General features: G+C 43.2%; 2 protein-coding genes across 5 annotated transcripts in view; both read right to left on the bottom strand.

Moving 5' to 3' along the window:
• Positions 1–16: 16 nt before the first annotated feature.
• pex11b (peroxisomal biogenesis factor 11 beta) lies at positions 17–13081 on the bottom strand. The gene is made up of 4 exons (XM_078268557.1): positions 12811–13081; positions 5399–5514; positions 5122–5323; positions 17–3140 (listed from the first exon to the last, which is right to left on the bottom strand). Exons 1-4 carry the CDS (start codon positions 12864–12866, stop codon positions 2759–2761), a joined length of 756 nt encoding a protein of 251 aa, XP_078124683.1. The 5' UTR covers positions 12867–13081; the 3' UTR covers positions 17–2758.
• Positions 13082–14222: 1141 nt separating this feature from the next.
• Positions 14223–21723, bottom strand: part of smad10a (SMAD family member 10a) — a 43911-nt gene continuing 36410 nt past the window's right edge. For all 4 annotated transcript variants that reach the window (XM_078267304.1, XM_078267300.1, XM_078267303.1 and 1 more), the window contains 3 exons: positions 20731–20899; positions 20337–20475; positions 14223–20097 (listed from right to left, as the gene is read on the bottom strand). In XM_078267304.1, coding sequence (XP_078123430.1) covers positions 19886–20097; positions 20337–20475; positions 20731–20899 — 520 coding nt within the window. In that variant the 3' untranslated portion in view covers positions 14223–19885. The remainder of the gene's footprint in view (positions 20098–20336; positions 20476–20730; positions 20900–21723) is intronic.

Below are 21723 nucleotides of genomic sequence, written 5' to 3'. Positions count from 1 at the left end.
TCACCAAAGTCATGGATTTCAGCACACAATTTATATGGGTGTAAAATTTGCCTGATGGTATCTCTGACATATTTGGGTCGAGGTTCCCAAATGACAACATACTGTAGATGCTTACTGCCGAAAAGTGATATGGGTGACAGAATGTTATTTAAAAAAAAAAAGAAGAATCATAATTAGAATGTAACACAAGCAGTGATATTTTAGATTCTAGGTCAGAAAATATGCATTTGTTCATCTGAGTACAGGAGACATTTCAGTTTTTTCCTATTTATGTTAAACTGAAGGTGTTCTCTTTTCACACTGGCACTCACTTGACAAATGGACAAACTGACAGAGCGAACACCAATGTAGTTCTGTACACCACATGGGGACAAAAGAGAATGGGTGACGTGTAGTCCAGATCAACGACAGGATTCTTTATTCTCCCTATTGAATCTTCTCTTGGGCCTGCTACAACATGCAACACAATGTGGTATAACATGACAATTAAATTTGTTCTCAAAGCATTGTGTTTTGGCTTTAGAATCAAATGCTTCAGCTGTGTAGTGTCAACAGTTGATGGAAGTCACGGCTATAAGTGTTGGCTGCCTCTCTTTTGAAGGTACACAATTTAAAAAGCTATTTTACAACATGACCAAAAGGCAGCATGCTGCTGCCTCCATCAGTTATGTCACCAACACCTTGCATGTTGGTCCCTTGAGTCTCCCTACCTTAGATATAATTATTTGGAACTTTATGAGCATGCACATTCAATAAAAGTTTGACCATTTTATGAACAAGTCAAACAAGATTCACATTGTAATTATGTTGTATCCTAAATCACCTCCCAGCACACTGCGTCTTTAAAGGTCTTATGACATGCTGCTCTTTGGATGCTTTTATATAGGCCATAGTGGTCCTCTAATACTGTATCTGAAGTCTCTTTTATATAGACCTTAGTGGTCCCCTAATACTGTATCTGAAGTCTCTTTTATATAGACCTTAGTGGTCCCCTAATACTGTATCTGAAGTCTCTTTTATATAGGCCATAGTGGTCCCTCTAATACTGTATCTGAAGTCTCTTTTATATAGACCTTAGTGGTCCCCTAATACTGTATCTGAAGTCTCTTTTATATAGACCTTAGTGGTCCCCTAATACTGTATCTGAAGTCTCTTTTATAGAGCCAGTCCCACAATGAGCTTTCCTTAGGATGTGCCATTTCTGTGTCTGTAGCTTTAAATGCTATTGAGAGAGGGGGGGGCAAGGTGGAGGGTGGGGTGTGGCCTTGACCATCTGCCATGCTTCGCTTGTTTTCAAGCCATGATATCTCTCTCTCATGGGAGGTAACCTTTCCCCTTATGACATCATAAAGGGAAGATTCCAGATCGGCCCATCTGAGCTTTCATTTTCTCAAAGGCAGAGCAGGATACCCAGGGCTCGGTTTACACCTATCACCATTTCTAGCCACTGGGGGACCATAGGCAGGCTGGGGGAGCTCATATTAATGTTAAAAAACCTCATAAAGTGACATTTTCATGCCATGGGACCTTTAAAAGTATCCACTTAGGCTATTAATCTTGCCTGCACTTCCATCTTGTGTTGCACTTTTTCAGAGAACGCTTTGATACCAGTGGCCCAAAGATAGTTAACTGCTATGACTGGGGGAGTGAGCTGTAATGTAAGGAGGACAACAAATTGATGGTGATCAGTATGACATACCAGACTGTGACAGGTATAGGCACAACAAACGCGCATTCTGTCTGCAACAATCAGACTTCAGGTATTCAACACTACATGTCACAGCTGGATTGTGTCACAAGTGCAACACACCTGAACCTTCCAACCTGTAACATCAGATCAGTTATGGCAATGCTTTTCTCCTCACAAGATTTAGTTCATTTATGTTCTGCACCTCCATCTCACAGGACTCTGACAGTTCAGTCACTTAGTGGCTCAAAAAACTAACTCACTGGGTGTAAACGATGTCAGGCAATTTAACAAAACAAACTTCAGGTTGTCATTTTGATTGGTTGTCAAACATGAAGATGGTGGGTCTTATCTAACATGAGCCTGTCAGAGGGCAGACACAAGAGAGAGTAGAGACACGGTCACATCAAAGTTGCGTGCTTCTGATAGTCAGTAACCGTTTTTGTTAAAACTGTGATGAACAATGATAACCCTCATCATCACCTCATCACTAAAGAATTCTTGGCTTTCGTTTCTGTCTGTGTTTATTTGTTGACTAAATTAACTGAGGCCAACACCAAGGGTAGGTAACATGACCCATCTATGTAGGGGTAAATCAAGTAGGCCACTAAGAAGCCTCCCCACCACTAGGTGAGTTTACAGATAGGTATGTGTGAGATCTCAGTACAGAGTACTGGGAGATGATGACTCAGGACAGATATGTAGAATGACTTGATGGATAAGGGTTAGCTTTGTAAGTGGGGGGGGTCTGTGCAGCACTGCTACACTGCTGGGTCACAACTTTCATCTAAAGCATAACATCGTAACTGATCAGTTCAAACATGCAGGTCAGTAATAAGCTGTGAGCTGTGTAAGCCGTATGTAATGCAGAGTGGAATACACTCCTCATGGATGCAACCTGTTTGAGGATATTTGAAGGATGTTGTTGCCCTGCCACTATTCCAAAATGTGATACCAGTCACTAGCACCTGCTGCATTTACAGAATGATGAGGGTTTGTTAGCTCCGTTAGATTCTCATCTGAGTCCTCCTCGTAGCTCCTCAGATGGACCCCTCCACTGTGTAGCTGGGTTCATGGCTTAAGCTTGAGCCAGGGGTGGACCATGGTGAGGATGGAGAGGACAGAGGAGGCCAGGCCACAGGCCCCGACAAAGCCTTGCCCTGTAGGGTAAATCCCCAGCCGGTCCAGTGGGATGAAGATATCACAGCTGTTCTTCAACAGGTCCAGCAGCAGTGGCGGGTTGCTGTACAGCACCGTCACCAGCAGGTGGAGCTGTCTGCGGAGCCAAGCCAACATATCAGGTGTGGAGGGGGACAACAAGTGGTCAGTGGGCAGGGTGGGGCTGGGTGAGGGTGGCGATCTGGCAGCTCTGTAACGTGCTTCACACTCAATGAGGAGGCGCAGCTCATAGACATCTCGAGTCAGGTTGAGGATCAGAGCAAAGAGGTAGTACCTGCAGATTTCAACCCAACAGTATTATTAGCACAGTACAATCATCATTTACAAATGAGAAAATACTGCTTTAAATCTATTTTTGAAAAAGCTGGAGAGAGAATCGTCAGGGTGTCATGCTTATTAAACTGATAACTGATATTTTGGATGCATGGCTTGAACTGGACTGTTAGTTGGGATGTTATATATTGTATTATGGCTGTTATCTTCTGTTTTGTGTCTGTTTCCAATTACTCGTTTGTATCTTGTGCTGCTGCCTATCTTGGCCCAGGCTGCGGTCGAAAGTCAAAAGAATTACATCGTATGTCTTGTTCTAATCATTTTTCTTTGTGCCCCTTGTAACTATGCAACAACGAACGTTATTGACATAGGCCTGCTTTGGTCAAACTACCATGTTCTGAAGGACAGGACTTTGCCCTGTGTGTTTCTTACTAGGTTTCATGCAGGCTGTACTGGTGAAAAATATGACTTCACTACCAAGGTTGGAATTGAAATAAAAAAAGAATATAGACCACCATACATTAAGAATGGTTGCTCATGCTCACTCTCCTGTCCACTCATATTTATCGACATATTAGGGTTGGGCATCGAGAACTGATTCCTACTTGGAATCGTTTCAAAAATTACGATTCCAGTAGAATCGTTTTTTTATTGGAATCGTTTAGAGGATTTGGTTTCAAATCCGATCATCGCTTCCCAATTTAATATGCGCAAGTTTTGGTTTCCGTAGCGACCAGGCGCTTGTGTTGCAGCCATGGAGCTCAGTAAGCAGCGCTCTAGTGTGGCTTCATTTGACATTGAAAAAGCTGTAAAACTGCAAACCACCATTGACTCAAAACAAAACGGTCCTCTTATTTGTGAAATAAACATGTGACCCGTTTCAACTCCACCCCTCAAAGACTCGGAATCAAGAATCGATAAGAACCGGAATGGAAAGGAAGAATCAGAATCGTTAAAATCCAAACGATGCCCAACCCTAATGAATATGACTGTAGGAAAATCAAGGCTGCCAATCCTTACGCACTGACAATGAGATGCCAAGCATCCTCTTTGATGTGCGGAGAAAAACAAAGTTGTAACTGAGAGCCTACCAGTAAACTGCAACAAGCTCAGCCGCTGCTGACTTGGTCACAACTGAACATTCAGACAAGTACAGGACTATGGACTAACGGTTCACTGAATACGACGTTTAAGCCACCACCATTTCCAGCAGTGAGCTAACTGGTATGCTTCACTCCCGGGTTGTGACCCAGGTCGGATCAACTTGTGTTGACTTGCTGGGTTTGAACTGACAAAAGAAGGGTTAAACATGCTGGTCCGACCCTGGTCATTGGTGTGAAACAGGTTCATTTCACTCAGTTAGAAACCTTCCTAAGCAAAAAAGACAATTCGACCGCAGCCCAGGAGTCCCTTTAAAAGAGATTTTTGATCAAGATGGGACCTATCCTGGTTAGATCAAAATAGACAGATGTTTTGGAGCTTTACATAGATAGGCCTGTGCAGAGCTTAGAGTCTAACTAGTGAATATATGCACAATTCTGCAATAATCAATATGCAGAATTGTCCAGGCAGTGTGTGGGTCATTTGACGCTCTTTATTAACCCCGTCAGAGCTTATTGGACCAGCAGAACCAGCTGCCGTTACGTTGCTGATGCTAAGAGCAACTAATTCAAACTCATCTAAATGTTGGCAGGCAAATCAAACATTTAAGAGTCTATTTTAAACTGCAACAAAATCATGTGGTCTCTTAATCCCAGATCAGATTTCTACAGCTCAGATCACTTTATTAAATCTTTTCCATGTAGTGTCTTATGAAGACAACATATCAAACGCAGGCTATTGTGTAGTTCTATTTAAAAAGTGTCACATAGCCTCAGTTACGTTTTTACTGATTATTATTTGATGTAGGTTTTTTTGAAATAAAAAAGTGCTATAAATATAAATTTGTCGTTGAAATGTACACAAAAAAGAAGGTGACTCACCTGAAAGATCTCTGACTCCACTTGTGCTGGTCCAGTTTGGAGACGAGGCCAGTTTTTCCAGCCCACAGGACGTTGTCACAGGCAAAGTACATGGCTCTGTTGAGGTGGCCGATTGTCAGGCAGAGCCTCAGCACGCTGTCAGAAAGATGGATGGCCCTCTTGGCAGCCTCCAGCGCCTCCACAGAGTTTCCCAGGCGCAGCACTGTGGTACACAAACACACATGAGCCACAACCCTTCACCTCTGGTGCTTAGAAAATAACTTGCTGCTTCACTCACACTTTCTCGATAGGCTCATGTGTGCTTCCAGTTGACTGACGGTTTTACGCAGTTCGGCCGCTGCCCCACCCTTCTGCAGCGTGTAGCCCAGCAGAGTGCAGGCATATTGAGCCGCCCTGTGAGTGGACAACACAAACAAATAAAGCAGACTTATTGTAAAAAAGTAGACCGGTAAATCAGCCAGGCCAATATATCAGTTCATATCAGCTTACTGCAGATACATGGTTAGGTTTGGGGTCATTTAGAAAAATAGCTGTGCTCAAAACCGTTCCCTCACTCACTCACTCACTATTCCCTATATAGTGTTTATTAAATAGGGAACTATATAGGTAATGACTAGGGGATGACCAAACCAGTCTTCTGCTTCTTCTCTTTGGGAAAAAAAACAGGGTTGCATTGCATTGTGATATACGGGAGTAAAATGTAGGGTACATCGTATGTACACTCAAATTAGCCGTGTATTGTGGGTATTTTATAGTCTATATAGTGAATGAAATCCACAGCTGAGATTCAAACGCCACTACAAAATGGTGAACTACACTATATAGTGCACTATTTCCGTGATAGGGAACGATTTCGTACACAGCTAGTGTCTTCATTACAGTTAGTTATCCTTTCATCACCTGTCAGACAATTATCAGAACAGACATGGAACAGCACAGTGCTCCACAACATCATCATCATCACCTCTCTCTGGGTGGTTCCACAAAGGAACGATAGAAGAGAACCAGTACATGTTCACTCCAAACTGCAACCCCTCCCCACCCCGACTACGCCTTGATATCCTGTCCATAAATACTACAAACAGGATTGGTGACAAAGCGCAGACCTGGCGAAGGCCAACCCTCACCTGAAACGAGTCCGACTTACTGCCGAGAACCCTGACACAGCTCTCGCTTTGGTCGTACAGAGATTGGATGGCCCTGAGAAGGGACCCCCTCACCCCGTACTCCCGCAGCACCTCCCACAATATCTCCTGGGGGACCCGGTCATACGCCTTCTTCAGATCCACAAAGCACATGTAGACCGGTTGGGCAAACTCCCAGGCTCCCTCGAGAGTGAAGATCTGGTCCGTTGTTCCACGACCAGGAGAGAATCCGCATTGTTCCTCTTCAACCCGAGGTTCGACTATCGGCCGAACCCTCCTTTCCAGCACCTTGGAGTAGACTTTACCGGGGAGGCTGAGAAGTGTAATACCCCTGTAATTGGCACACACCCTCTGATCCCCCTTTTTGAACAGGGGAACCACCACCCCGGTCTGCCACTCCTTAGGCACCGTCACAGACTTCCACGCAATGTTGAAGAGGCGTGTCAACCAAGTCAACCAAGACAACCCCTCCACACCCAGAGCTTTAAGCATTTCTGGACGGATCTCATCAATCCCTGGGGCTTTGCCACTGTGGAGTTGTTTAACTACCTTAGCGACTTCCACCAGGGAAATTGACGACAAGCCGCCATCATCCTCCAGCTTTGCCTCTACCATAGAGGGCGTATTAGCTGGCTTTAGGAGTTCCTCAAAGTGCTCCTTCCACCGCCCTATTACCTCCTCAGTTGAGGTCAACAGCGTCCCATCCTTACTGTACACAGCTTGGATGGTTCCCCGCTTCCCCCTCCTGAGGTGGCAAACGGTTTTCCAGAAGCACCTTGGTGCCGACTGAAAAGTCCTTCTCCATGTCTTCTCCCACACCCGCTGCTTTGCCTCTTTCACGGCAGAGGCTGCAGCCCTTCGGTACCTTGCAACTGCCTCCGGAGTCCTCCAGGATAACATATCCCGGAAAGACTCAGTCGGACGGCTTCCCTGACCACCGGTGTTCGAGGGTTACCGCCCCTTGAGGCACCTAAGACCATAGCTCCCCGCCGCAGCTTCAGCAATGGAAACTTTGAACATTGTCCACTCAGGTTCAATGCCCCCAGCCTCCACAGGGATGCACGAAAAGCTCCGCCGGAGGTGTGAGTTGAAAGTCTGTCAGACAGGGGCCTCTTCCAGACGTTCCCAATTTACCCGCACTACCCGTTTGGGCTTACCAGGTCTGTCAGAGTGTTCCCCCACCCCCTGACCCAACTCCCCACCAGATGGTGATCGGTTGACAGCTCCGCCCCTCTCTTCACCCGAGTGTCCAAAACATACGGCCTCAGATCAGATGAAACGATTATAAAATCGATCATTGACCTTTGGCCTAGGGTGCTCTGGTACCAGGTACACTTATGAGCATCCCTATTTTCGAACATGGTGTTCGTTATAGACAATCCATGACTAACACAGAAGTCCAACAGCAAACAACCACTCTGGTTTAGATCAGGGAGGCCGTTCCTCCCAATCACGCCTCTCCATGTGTCTCCATCATTGCCCACGTGCACGTTGAAGTCCGCCAGCAGAACTATGGAGTCCCCCCCTGGAGCCCCATACAGGACTCCATTCAAGGTCTCCAAGAAGGCCTAATACTCCGAACCCTTGTTTGGTGCATATGCACAAACAACAGTCAGAGTTTCCCCCCCCCACAACCCGCAGGCGTAGGGAGGCGACCCTCTCGTCCACCGGGGTAAACTCCAACGTAGCGGCGCTCAGCCGGGGGCTTGTGAGTATCCCCACACCCGCCCGGCGCCTCACACCCTGGGCAACTCCGGAGAAGAAAAGAGTCCAACCCCTATCCAGGAGTATGGTTCCAGAACCGAGACTGTGCGTTGAGGTAAGCCCCACCAGATCCAACTGGTAGCGCTCCACCTCCCGCACAAGTTCCGGCTCCTTCCCCCACAGAGAGGTGACATTCCACGTCCCCAGAGCCAGCCTCTGCCGCCTGGGTCTGGTCCGTCGAGGCCCCTGACCTTCACCGCCACCCATGTGGCCAACTGTACTTTCAATACAGTCACCATTAATAACCACTTAATGGTGTGTGTTCCTCCTTGTCCTGAATAAGAAATCCTTTCCTTACTTTTCTTCTAGCTGAAGAAATCTGGACACCAGTTAACACACTTCTTTACACATCCGCAATACTTTTTTTAGCTTCAGTGATTTAACCAACAATTACTGGGTCATTAGTAGATTAGTTAGCCCTACTTGCCAGGGCACAAGCAGGAGCACTAGAGACTTTCTGTTTAGCACTCCACTAACTTACATGATGATACAAGTATTTAATCATGCTGTGCAGCTCTTCTAGAGTTTGCTCTTTCAAATGTTATCGGACCGAATGGATCAAATTCTGATAGTGAAAGGAGGCATTTGGTGGGGTTGGACCAGGGGTTGATGCAAAGACTGTATAAGTGGAGCCAAAACATCTGGATTGCCGCCTGGTGGCTGGCTGCAGTATAGGTAATAAATCCCGCCCCCTCCATGTAAGCCAATGGGACATAGACCAAACAAAAAAATAAGTACAAGTCAAATAATTTATTTCCAAAGATGGTTTCTATAATTTTAGGTAGTTCTTATTATGCTGATGTTTGTGAAAGTGTTCATTTCTCTAATAAGTTTGGTTTTTATTAGTTATTTCATGCTATGAAAACAGCGTGATACGTCATGATTGACTCGTCACGAGCAAATCACACCTGTCGGATGTATGGGTGGGACTTCGATACCGTGTCTCCACCACCCAATCACTACGCTCCAAAATTACAAGATGGCAGCGCCTGTATTCGGGATATTTTGGCTTTACTTTTGTGCAATGGAAGGAAGTGGAGACGCTTCTTCCATCTTTATGTACAGTTATTGCTTGTGGCGCTCAAAAAAATGTATCCACTGACTTACAGACGTGTCTTTTACCATGTAAGTCTATGAGAAATTATCAAATTAACACGCTGGCTTAGTGTGGACAGTAGGCCCAAATGGAGTGACACACTTACGTGTGTTGTCACAATAATAGAGCCTGCCTGAGCCCAAACTTGAGCCGATATTTCCCGCCACTATCCCAGGGACCTGGCCAGGCTGGGCCCTTTATTACCCTAATTGGCTGGGAGAAAGCTATGCCTCTCCAGCTTCTCCCGTAGCTCTGGGTGGATGTCCTGACCTGACTTGAGTGGGAGTGGGGTAAACTGTGCTAAATCGTGTCTCCCCCGTCTGTACCACTGTCTTACATAATTGCACAACCAGGCCAGATAGTTTCAGATATCTCACGAGTCCTTTAGCAGCAGATAGATCTCTCCTATATCCGGCGCGTTGTCGGCCAGTGCGTCAGCATGCAGACCATGGTGAAGGACAGTATTAATTAGGTGATGGAGACCATGGTGAAGGACAGTATTAATTAGGTGATGAGACCGTGATGAAGGACAGTATTAATTAGGTGATGGAGACCGTGATGAAGGACAGTATTAATTAGGTGATGGAGACCGTGATGAAGGACAGTATTAATCAGGTGATGGAGACCATGATGAAGGACAGTATTAATCAGGTGATGGAGACCGTGATGAAGGACAGTATTAATGAGGTGATGGAGACCGTGATGAAGGACAGTATTAATGAGGTGATGGAGACCGTGATGAAGGACAGTATTAATGAGGTGATGGAGACCAGAAAGTCTCCTATATGGTTCCAGGTCTTTGATTACGTTGCTGTCTTGATCTGGTCCCCTCACTATTCAGCTGAGAGAGCGACGGGTCGTTACATTTCTTCATTCGGATCCATTTACGATCCGTTCCATTCTGAATAAACTATCAGCAGTTTACACGCTTCGTCCTTGTTGCATTATTCATTAAGATAACTCTAAACAGATTTCTGGAGTTCAAACAACTCGGAATTGTAGTTGAGAACATCAGTTATAAACGGCCCACGTACTAAAAATCTAAGCCTTACACAATAACATAAAACCAATCACCATTTTCTCTTGAACTGTTCAATGGCCACGGCAAACAGTTCACTGTCTGTTCTACTTTCATTCTATTTCTATGGGCTCAACATACCTTGCTAACCCACTCGCTCCGCATACATTACTCTGGAAAGAGACTGATTTGAACCTCCAATGTGAAACAGAATATCCTGAAAACAACTTGAGGCCTAGCCCATTTTCCCAGTTCCAACCATAGACTATGAAATATGGACATAGTCTCCTTGTGTCACCCATAGGTTTCTGAAGAAACAAAAAGAAGTTCAAAGTGGGCAGCTCCCGGTAGCCATCTTGGTAGTGCCTGACGTCAGCTAATCAAAATATGGGCAAAGAGGTGGAGGCGGGCTGAATGAAGCCTACAGTCTATTAGTACGTCCCATTTGTACTCAGAAGTCTGAATTTCAGAGGTCAAAGTGGGAAACACACCCCTTGAACTCGAATTTCCTTGTTAGGAGGTCGGACAACCTCACAGTACCCTGTACTAAAAATCCAACACGGCTGCCCCGTGCATCAACAGTAGTGAAATCTGTAGTAACATACAGTTTATTATCACTTCTGTCTTATTTGCGTCTCACTAAATCAGTCGTACACATAGTCCTGTCCAACTTCTATCTGTGGTCATGTTGTTAAGCTGTTTGTATGCACACAAAACGGCGTAATGCGTTGTTATCAACTGGTATTGCTAACAATGGCTAACCTGGCTAGAGCTAACCCCACAATGAAATCTCCGACTTGGTAATAAACCTGTTTGAGTCATGACTCACTCGAATCTTTCACCCGTGTCTTTAAATAAAAATAAAAAATCCCATAGATTTTCTCCATAAGGATTTAGATTATCATCCATAAAGTCTAAACCATCCGAGGTAGACTGACCCCGAGCTCCGAGTTGTTAAACTATAGTTTCTGCTCCTGTAGAAGACAGAAGTCTGTATGAAATCAACCTGGTTTTAATAAAATCATGTTTCATTCACGATCTTATGGAGAAATACTACACTACAATCCTAAGCGTAACAGCGACGTCTCTGATTGGTGGAACTTGCAGTTACCATGGAAATGTTTACCGTACCCGAACAGCTAGAGCGAGCTTCTACCATAGAAATCTCTGATAGTTTCTTTACAGTCTTGTTACCTTTTTCAGTTTTCATGTTGTTCTTTTGCGCTGAATCAAATGTGTTATGGTCACCATTCATCTCGTAGCTGGTTGGCTTGGTTCCAGCCTAAAACTCGTTATATAAGCATTTAATGAAATGTCAAAGGAGATACTGAATGGGGAAAATCACTTCCAGAACCAGAGCTGTTCAAAAAGTGGGCGCTGACTGTTGAGCTCTATCTGCTCTCCTCCTGTAACGGCAGGCAGCCACCACCTGTCACTCAAAGGGGAACGCCCTTTATTAATTGTGGTAAACTTAGCTATAGAGACCAAAACAGCTTAACATTACTCCAAGCTACTGCTGCATCTCCGGACAGAACACTGTGGTTACATGTCAGCCTCTATTCCCATTGTTAAAACAGAGAGCCCCCCCCCCCCGTCCCCTATACTATATATGACTGAGTGGTATTTACACACTTTAGAAGTGATGCACTGATCCTCTCTTCTGCGAGTACGTCTTCAATCATCCACCTGATTATTTTCTTTGTTTTAGAAACAAAAACATTCCACTCCCCCTTTTACCATAAAAAAGTTGTAAAAGTTGCTTTTCAAATGAATGAAATGAATAAAAACGTTGCTTTTTAAATGATGCATTGTATTGATGTATGAGTTTTTAATGATTTATTTTAATGAGAGGCTGCTTTCCAGGGTGAGGAGAGTTCCCCACCGCTTTAAAAACCTGTGACCTGTGATCCATGTCCGGGTTACGACTAGGGCTGCACAATTAATCGCAGTTTTATTAAAATCACAATATGGACTAGTGCAATATTTGTTAAAGGCAAAATATGTGTCAAACCATTATACCGATCACACTATAATCACTTTAATTTTTTTAAGATTTAATATTAGTCAATGAAAATGAGAATAATGACACAAACATGATCATTCCCTTCAATATCGTGAATCATATTGCAATATCAGTCAAAATAATCGCTATTAGATACTTCCCTCATGTCAGGCAGCCCTAAAGCTGGAGGATCAAGACCAGATCGATGAGAACTGGGAATCTCGCTTCATGGACCAGGCTAGTCTGGAGGGATAGCTAGGTTTCCACGGTAACTGTCCCCTCCGAGGGTTTTAGTGGTACCAAAGTTAAAGTAAGGGGGAAATATGATCAAATGCACTCATATTTTAACATATAGAGCATGCATGTTTTCTCTCTAACGTCACACTCAGTCCCCTAGCTGAATGTCAGACCACACTGTTAGCTACTGTTGACTAAAACACAGCATTCATCTTTCAAATCAAAAAAATAAACCGAGTCAGAATACCTCAGATGGAAGTGTCAACCTAACGTTATCTCTGTAAAGGAACTTCACGATAACAAACTAGCTAGCCAAGTGGCTAGGAGATAAGTAACGTTAGCTAACTAGCTAGCGAACTTCGAGTGCTTTAACATGTGTAGCTAACTTAAACGTTATCCCCATTGTTGATAAAAATCGTAACATTACCTAATGACTCTCTCCTTGGCTTGGCTCTGGGCGTTAAACCGAACCCAAGAGTCCATACTGGCTGCTTGATCTGGGCCTGGAACAGCTGCTGTTGAACCAGTTAGCTTTCCACCTGCTACCTGTTTATGCCAACACCTGTTGCGCTGCTAGCTAGCTAGCAGCTATGTGTACTGCGTCCTCCTGTGAGGACAGCTCATGATGTATAAGATATAGAGACAGCCCAGAAGGATCAACTGTTTACAAGTCGCAGATATGACTCGCTTCCGAATCCGTTCAACTTCTTCTTCTTCTTGGTATTTACTGGCAGTTGAACATGTGAGACAGCTTTTAGGTGCATTACCGCCACCTCCCGGACTAACCCGGACTGACCCGGAATGACCCGGACCGGACCAGCTGTGTGTTCATTCCATGGAGGTTCATTCGGTCTCTTGTTTATGGCCCTTACTGTTTCAATCCAATTGTATTTATAGTGTCAAATCATAACCGTCCCTTATCTCAGGACACTGCACATATAGAGTAGGTCTAGAGTAGACCACCAAGAGGTGCAACTGCGGTTTACAGAAGTGTACCATACAGCCGTCCCATGTGATGTCATGATGATGTCATACACCAGTCCAGACGTGTGGAGTGTCTGGAGGAGAGCAGATGTAGCTTGGTGACTGTGGAGTGCTGACTCCTGTCTTCATATGATCTGTTACTGTCCACTGGAACTCGACCATTACACGCTCATCAACTTGTCAACTTCAGTTTATGGGACAAGCTTTTATTGATGATGACTTATAGAAAGTGTTTTAAAGCAATAGGCTGCCATAAGATCGACCAGCAGCAAACGACAGCATTAACAGCAACATACCTGTTCTTTATACTTATGTTCTGTATCTACTTGTATAGTTCAATATTCCTAGGTTAATAGGTAATAAGTGATAAGTGTGAGGTTTTTTTCAGAGGTGGGAAAACACAATGCAGCCAGAGTTGTACTACAATACCACCCAAACTATGTGAATATTATATATGATCAGTCAAGGGTCTGGGTCTGGGTCTGCCTGAGGTTTCTGCCTGGTAAAAGGGAGTTGTTCCTCGCCACTGTCGCACCAAATGCTCTTGGGGGAATTGTTGGGTCTTTATAAATTATAGAGTGTGGTCTAGACCTACTCTATCTGTAAAGTGTCCTGAGATAACTCTGGTTATGATTTGAGACTATAAATAAAATTGATTGAACTGATATACTGTATAATGTTACTGTTGTGGGATTAATAAAGGATTTTGAATCTTGAATCACTGATATGTAAATGCTAAATGACACATGGCCAAACCCAGGGGACAAAAAGAAATGGTATGCATGTCAAGGCTGTTTGACAGGGTTCATTTAGCAATACTTCATCAACAAAGTTTGTATTAATATGACAAGACCATTTGTTTATCTTATTTTAATATACAGTCAACATTACAAGAGCAGCACATTTTTACAATAAAATAATAATAAAATCAAAAGAACAATATTCTAACGTAGCCAAATTCAATTATTTAGTACATATATTGTTTAAGTGTCAGAATAAATATTTAGTTTGATGATTTATGAATAGAATGATGTATACATTACTTTTTCAGTTTGTGTCACCAATTGGACACTGAACATTAAAAAAATTCATGATAATGGACCATCAGTGGTTTTGGTATGGGATGAAATCAGATTTGATCCAGAAATGTCTGCAAATGTATATTGTGAGATATATATTTTTTAAGATAATTTTTTGGGAATTTTAAGGCCTTTATTTGACAGGACAGCTGAAGACATGAAAGGGGAGGGGGGATGACATGCAGCAAAGGGCCGAGGTCGGAGTTGAACCCGGGCCCGCTGCATGCAGCTTTAACTCCATTCAAATGAATGCCATTATGATGAAACTAGATGTGGTATTGTCATAATCATTATTACTTTGATTCGGTTCAAGGGTGAAAAAGCAGTGGCTACAATCAGAAAATCATATTGGTCTTTTAGAACTTGGCCAAGGAAGTTCAATGGGAGGTAGTATGACAATAATAATCTCAACTCCACAGAAGGTCAATTTACTAGATTTCTTTCCAAGCTTTCGACCACCTCTCACAGTCTTCATCAGCAGATAGAGTTTGCTCACTCTTATTTCTAATTATTAATATTTATGTCATAAACTGATGAGACCATGAGATGTGGCTGAAAGACTAAGCTAGCTTTAAGCTAGTCAGTGGACCTTGAGTAACGTTTCTGTCTGGACCAGGCAGTGTCTGTAATGATTTGTACACCACTCACATCACATACATGAAGGCTGCTATTGCTGTAAACACGAAAGACACTTAACTAATGACAAGTGTCTCCTATGCTCACACAGAAGACACTATGCATATGCTTTGGTCCATGCCAAAAGATGATCTGTCATAATGCAGCAGCACCTGTCTGAGAACAATGTGTCTGCAGGCCAAACATCGGCACCCCCAGACCTAAATTATTGATCAGTCAAGTATTTTTTTTAAATTTCCAAGTGTTTTTATTACAATGCGTTTTTATACTGATACATATTCTACTGTATTCATACTATCAAACCACAATGTGACAATCAATCATATTCATCAACCACTGTAGGGAGCAGTTGGCTTTTACATTTTGTGATGACTCGATAGAATAAACTTCAGACCACAGATTTGAGGTGGACTTGAAAATTCTTTCTTTGTATCCAAGTTCTAACTCTTAAGGAAAGCAGCCTCAGGTCTGGTAAAACCTGGATGCTTTATTCACGCAGACGTCATTTCTCAGGCGTTTCCTGGAGAGAACTGTCATTTGGTTGTAATCATGGGGAAAAACCGGGAAAACTTTCAGTTGGTACAATTTTGATTATTAATTCCAGTTAATAGCTGGTTTAATCAAGTCATTTTGTTAGTCAGTGCATAGCAGTTTAGATAAACATGCAAACATGTGACTATTTTCCCTTTAATTAGTACCAAAACACGGTACTTTCTAGGAAACTTCTTTGGAAATGATTAGGAAAACACAGACCGATTAAATGAAGTGTTACCAACTAAATCTGTAAAGGTGGCCCAAATGTGAGAAGGCCCTCAGACAGCAGGAAGATTAAAACAACTGTCAAGCTGTCCTACTAACACACTGGATGTTACCAACTTTATCACTTCAAACTGAAGTTCAAAAGCAGCAGTGATAGAATGAAGTTGAAGCTTGGCTTTAGTTGTCTAGACATTTTTACATCAATAGAGATGCACACACAGACAGGTGCTAAATGCAAAGCATTTCTGGACACATCATGGAGGTGATGTGGTGTGATTGTGGAGAGATGGGGATAATCCTCTGATGATGGTGAGATGATGATGAGTTTGCCATTATCTGAAAAAGCCTACTTGAAAAGGTGTACCTCTCTGAATATGGGCAGAAGAGAACAGATAAATATAACATCTATTTGTGTTGTCCATGCTAAGATTAAAATAGTGCAAAGCGTACTCATTCATATTTTACACTCACAAAACACTAAGGCAATAAATAATACTACTCAGGTATGATGAGTGCTTTGTTAATAGTTTTTCTATCACCATAAAGCAGTTTGACACATTGTGATATCTTCAATGAACTACACAGATACCTGAGGGAACCACAGAATACCATCAGCTGAAAACCAAATCACAATGTGCAACACAATTCTTCATGTGTAGAAAGACAAACGTGTGTCTGTCTTACAATCCAGTGTTGGTGCATCTATGGTTGATAACAAAAGGCACAAATCACAAATATGCATATGGCTGATCTTTGTAAAGCAGCTGAATCAGATGACATGTTTCCTCACACCTCCCACACTTAAACTGGTTGGTACATTTATTCACATTTGGATCTATATCAACAAACAATATTCCCTGTACAGCACAGATCATCATCAGATGATCAGATGATCAGATTCATCCAAAGATTGTACCTTTTGACATTGATTACAATGTACCCTTTTATTGGGTAAAGTCTGGTGTATGCCACAGGACAGCAGATCTCTTTTCTACACAGTACACTCAGCCTACATGCTATCTAAGACCCAGTTCACAACAAGCGTGTTTAAAGCAGTTTACTTGAACTCTGGTGTGTATCCTCCTTCAGTGTGAATCACTGGCCAACTAAAGGCTTGTACACATACACTTTACTGATACATGTGTCTGAGATGTGCAGTCTGTGCTGGGGTTTGGCTTTAAAGGATAGGTTCTCATTTTTTCAAGTCTATCTTTATAAAATACGCATGTATGCCATATGTTCTGTATGTTGAAGGAGTAATGGGTCGCTGTAATCACTCCTCTTCTGTCCTTTACACAGACATTCTTCTGTGTAAAGTCACATTCAAGTGCAGCTGAAGATAATATGTGTTTTTTACAGTCTGACTAAGATAAATCCATGTAGGTTTTAATGCTACAAAAAATTGGCTACAAACCTACCTTTAACTACAAGAACGTATCCCTTTGGCACAGCATTACGTCCTACAAACACTGTCTTTGGAAACCCAAAGACCAACTGTGGAAGAGTTCCACTTTTGATTTGACAAACTCAGACTGCTGAAGCCTCATATTAGCTTGCACTGCATTTTTACACAGAACAAGCCCTACATCACTCTACAAAAGCATCATTACATGGCCGGTATGGGCTGGAGGGATGCTTACGGCAGCTCTCATCTCTTTCAATGTGTATGTCTTTCATGCTCATGTTTAACAGAGGAAACAACACTCGTAAAAATAAAATGAGACCTGATATCCCCAGTGCATGCTGGGAGGGTTCCTAAAACACCTACAGTACCTGTAACTGTCATCACATGATCAGCACTCAGCCAATCATATAAATGCTAATCATGGTTTCAACTTTCTACTTATTTTGCCTTTATTTCAAAATAGGAGCGTACTGTTATCAAATACAACTTTAACAAATCAATCCTCAAACTGCTTCCAAAGAAGCAAATAAGTTGGATATGAATAAACAAGGTTCATTTAGCCTTATAACAGCCTGATCGTCTGAATAGGAGCTGTGGAGGTACTGGAGATGACAACCCAGAGTTTAAATAAACTGACAGGTACAGGAGTGAACACACTGTAAGAGAGGGGCCCAATCCCAATATCCACCCTAAAGCATGATCTATGCTTCTGTGTTAAATCCACGCCGTGTCTAAGTAGTAGGTACGTGGGGACACCGACCCTACGCCGGACCCTACGCCGGACCCTACGCCGGACCCTACCCCAAACACTACGCCGAACCCGACGCCGGACCCTACCCCAAACCCTACGCCGGACCCTACGCCGGACCCTACCCCAAACCCTACGCCGGACCGTACGCCGGACCCTACCCCAAACCCTACGCCGGACCCTACGCCGGACCCTACCCCGAACCCTACGCCGGACCCGACGCCGGACCCTACCCCGAACCCTACGCCGGACCCGACGCCGGACCCTACACCGGACCCTACGCCGGACCCTGGACGCATGTCCTTCAGCCATGGTTTGGTAACGTTGCATTTCCCCCGACTCATTTCCTGAAAAATATTTCCGTTAATGTGTAAATAACTTATATATAACTAATATTCGAAAACCTTGTTTTCCTTGTTTACGTTTTTTAATACTTTTGGGCTTCCACGGTAACTTTTTTTAACATCACAACGCTATCAATTGGGGGTAATTCCCCTTTAGGCGAAGTCTGCAGAGATGCGGACTTACGGAAAAGGTGCATAAAGGGTTCAAAATGTCTGCAAGAAAGCCATCGTGCACTTGACGATTTGACAGCGGGACAGCCCCAAGCCCTCACAGATTTAGCAGGAACGCACTTCAAAGTCTGTGAGTCTGAGAGTAAACATCGAGATTGGGCCATCCTCAGCATTCAGACTAGAGAACAGAAAGGCACTCAGGTTTCTGTCTCTGGAGCTGCTGATGGTTGTTTTCCATTAAGCATAACACGTTACAATAAGCTTCTTTCTGCTGTAAAACTGTAGAGTAAAACTAATGTTCCACAGTAACACATATCAGTTAAATGATCTAGTACTGCTACTGCACATCACAGCACAGTGCATTATAAACCTAAATAAATACAAAGCTTAGGGAGAGTTGTAGTCAGGATGATTTCAGAGGGCTTCATTGATTGACTTCAGCCTGTCAGTGATGAACAAAGTGTGTGCGCTTTAGACAGAAAACTAAATTGTGACTTTGCACTGTAGTTATGAGGTATTTTGGCTTTGGTGATTAACACCAACCATTTGGTTACATACAGGGTAGCACTGTTTCATTACAAATAACAACAACACTACTTTAAAGCTCAATATTTTTGGCTTTTTAGTCTTTTGGTACAAAAATAAAATAACTTGAGCTGAGCGTAATAGGAGGGCTAACCAGATATCAATGCTAACAGTTTGAGTTTCAATCAACGTACAGTGAAGAGCACAGTACAAGCACAGAGATGACATAACACTGCTTTCCTTAATTCACACTTCTACATCAGTTCTGTTTTTGATAAGACATAAAGAGAACTGTAATGCTGTTTGTATTTACTAACAGCATTTTCCAGTTGCAGTTGTTTTTCTGGAGGATTTTTCACTCCTGTATAACTTTTTACATGTCTGTGTGTGTGAATGAATGTGCTCCTACAATTAGAAATCCACATTGCATATAGGGGAACTGGATTTCTGAAACACATCCCTGGATTTCTGTAGTGCATACAAATGTCTTTCGGTCAGAGACAAGTTGATCAGAATATTTACCTTCAGAGCTCCAACTCCCTTGTCTTGGACTTTAGATTAAAGCATTAGAAAAAACATCAGCACTTTGATGTCTGTTTGGCTACAGACATTTTGGTTGCAGTGTGTGTGTGTGTGTGTGTGTGTGTGTGTGTGTGTGTGCATGTGTGTGTTTGTCTGTGAGACAACATGAGTGATGTGTGCATTGATTGTTACAAGCATAATGTGTTGTTTCCTGTGTATTTTTCATTGACTTGCTTTGTGTATTAATTATATAGCATATTTGGCAACATGTCTGTCTGTGTGCACACATTCATAGAATCCAGATTGGAATTTGAACATGGTCTTGGTCCTTAGTTAGCAGGCCCTGGGTCTGCCAATGGCATAGTGTGCAGCACCTCATCCAGAAGCTGCAGAGCGCGGTGCAAGTGGACCTCCACCCAGCAGGGGGTGTGTTTGATGCTCTGCCGGGGGTAGTCGGGCCCCCAGCCCTTCACGAAGCTGAGCCGCAGGATGCACAGACGCCTCAGGTCATCCACACCAATCCCAGCCGCTGCAGACAGACCTGTCAGTGAACAAGAGAGGGAAATCAGAAATGATATCTGATGGTGCTCACTATCAGGGCACTGCTCCATCCCAGTGACATTCACAATGAAGTCAGAGAGAACAGAAAAAAACCTGGAATTAAGTGCAACAGATTCAGACTCAGATTCATCAAATAGTCTAGTCTATATTTTGCATTTGCATCAAATCTACCGTGTATTGTTAATGTCAAATGAACGTGAAAGTGTCAACAACACTTACTAACTGCAGGTGCAATGCCTCCGACGCTGCCTGGACCTGGAATATTTCCTGCCACAGCAGCTGCCTGTGCAGCAGCTGCAGCCTGAGCGGTCGCTGCCTGCTGCTGCATCTGTCTGTGGCACTGCCGCAGGTCAAACACCTGAGTGATATGCAAGCAGCTTAGATTACATCTGAAGAAGCATGGCACCATTCATTCTTTAATAACACTTTACAAAAGTTTATTCAGTTCCCTATTTGCAGCTAACAATGGCTCGTTTTAAATTAGTTGTCATGCCACCTATTTCATTGCTGCTCACTGGTGTGTGAACAAAATAGTTAACCCTAACCCTAACAAAATAGAGAATATGTGTGTGTGTGCATGTCACAAAATGTGACTTCTTGCGTGTGAGCTGACCTTGATGTAGGCTCCAGGATAGATCTTGTGCACAGCATCACCTGGTGCTCGGCCTGCCTCCCTGTCGAGGTAGTAGCTCTGTACAAACACAGCGTGGTCGCTCATACAACGCATCCACACATCGCCCTCGCCACGACACTCCAGCTGCACACCCTTACCTATGTGCAACCTGGACACACAGGAAAAAAACATCAGGACAAACAGACGTGGAACTTCCTATCATTTATTGTAAAAATAAAAGGATATGTAGCATTTCCGCCCTTTATTTGACAGATGACAGCGTAAAGGCAGACTGGATGTAGGTGGAGAGAGAGGGGTATGACATGCAACAAAGGTTGCAGTCACATGTGCTGTAGCCATTGGGCTAACAAGGCGCTCTGGCATTGTCTGTTTGAAAAGAAATGAGATGTGGTGGAAGATGACTCTGCAAATTTTCAAATGTGGGGTGACACATGAAAGCATCCAGTCCATCCAGTCAAATTAATCTTATGTAATGTACCTTTGCACAATGTATTGCATAGTGCATAGTGACTTTACTCCAAAGCGGAAAAAGTAGTAGTAGTAGTATTTTCTTCTACGATCTATTTTACAGAAGGAAAAATAACTTTATTAGCATTCAAAAAGGAGCCATTAACTGGGATTGCAGCTCTCTCAGGGTTACTACACATTTTCAAGGACAAAATGTCCATGAAAAATACAGTTTTTACTCTCTCTAATAGTTGGCCATGTTCATATTCACTTCAAATACTTCAAACTACAGGCACAGTCAATACATTGTCCTTTATGCAATACATTGTGCAAAGGTACATTACATAAGATTCATTTGACTGGATGGACTGGATGCTTTCATGTGTCACCCTACATTTGAAAAACCATGTGCTCATCTCAGAGATCTTTTCTGTTGTGGTCCCACAGTGTCAGGACAGCAGTCATCTTCCACCACATCTCATTTCTTTTCAAACAGACAATGCCAGAGCGCCTCGTTAGCCCAAT

Source organism: Sander vitreus, chromosome 14 (genome assembly GCF_031162955.1).
Source record: "Sander vitreus isolate 19-12246 chromosome 14, sanVit1, whole genome shotgun sequence".
Lineage (NCBI taxonomy): Eukaryota > Metazoa > Chordata > Actinopteri > Perciformes > Percidae > Sander > Sander vitreus.
The sequence above is the reverse complement of the archived record's forward strand: the minus strand, read 5'-3'. Positions and strand labels throughout refer to the sequence as shown.

Bases quoted from the DNA above. Each gene is read 5' to 3' on its own strand.
- pex11b (XM_078268557.1), bottom strand. From the start codon at position 12,866: ATGGACTCTTGGGTTCGGTTTAACGCCCAGAGCCAAGCCAAGGAGAGA. The intron at 5,515-12,810 runs GTAATGTTACGA...GTCCACTCACAG, and splicing joins GCCAAGGAGAGAGTCATTAG to GGCGGCTCAATATGCCTGCA. The intron at 3,141-5,121 runs GTGAGTCACCTT...TGAAATCTGCAG, and splicing joins TGGAGTCAGAGATCTTTCAG to GTACTACCTCTTTGCTCTGA.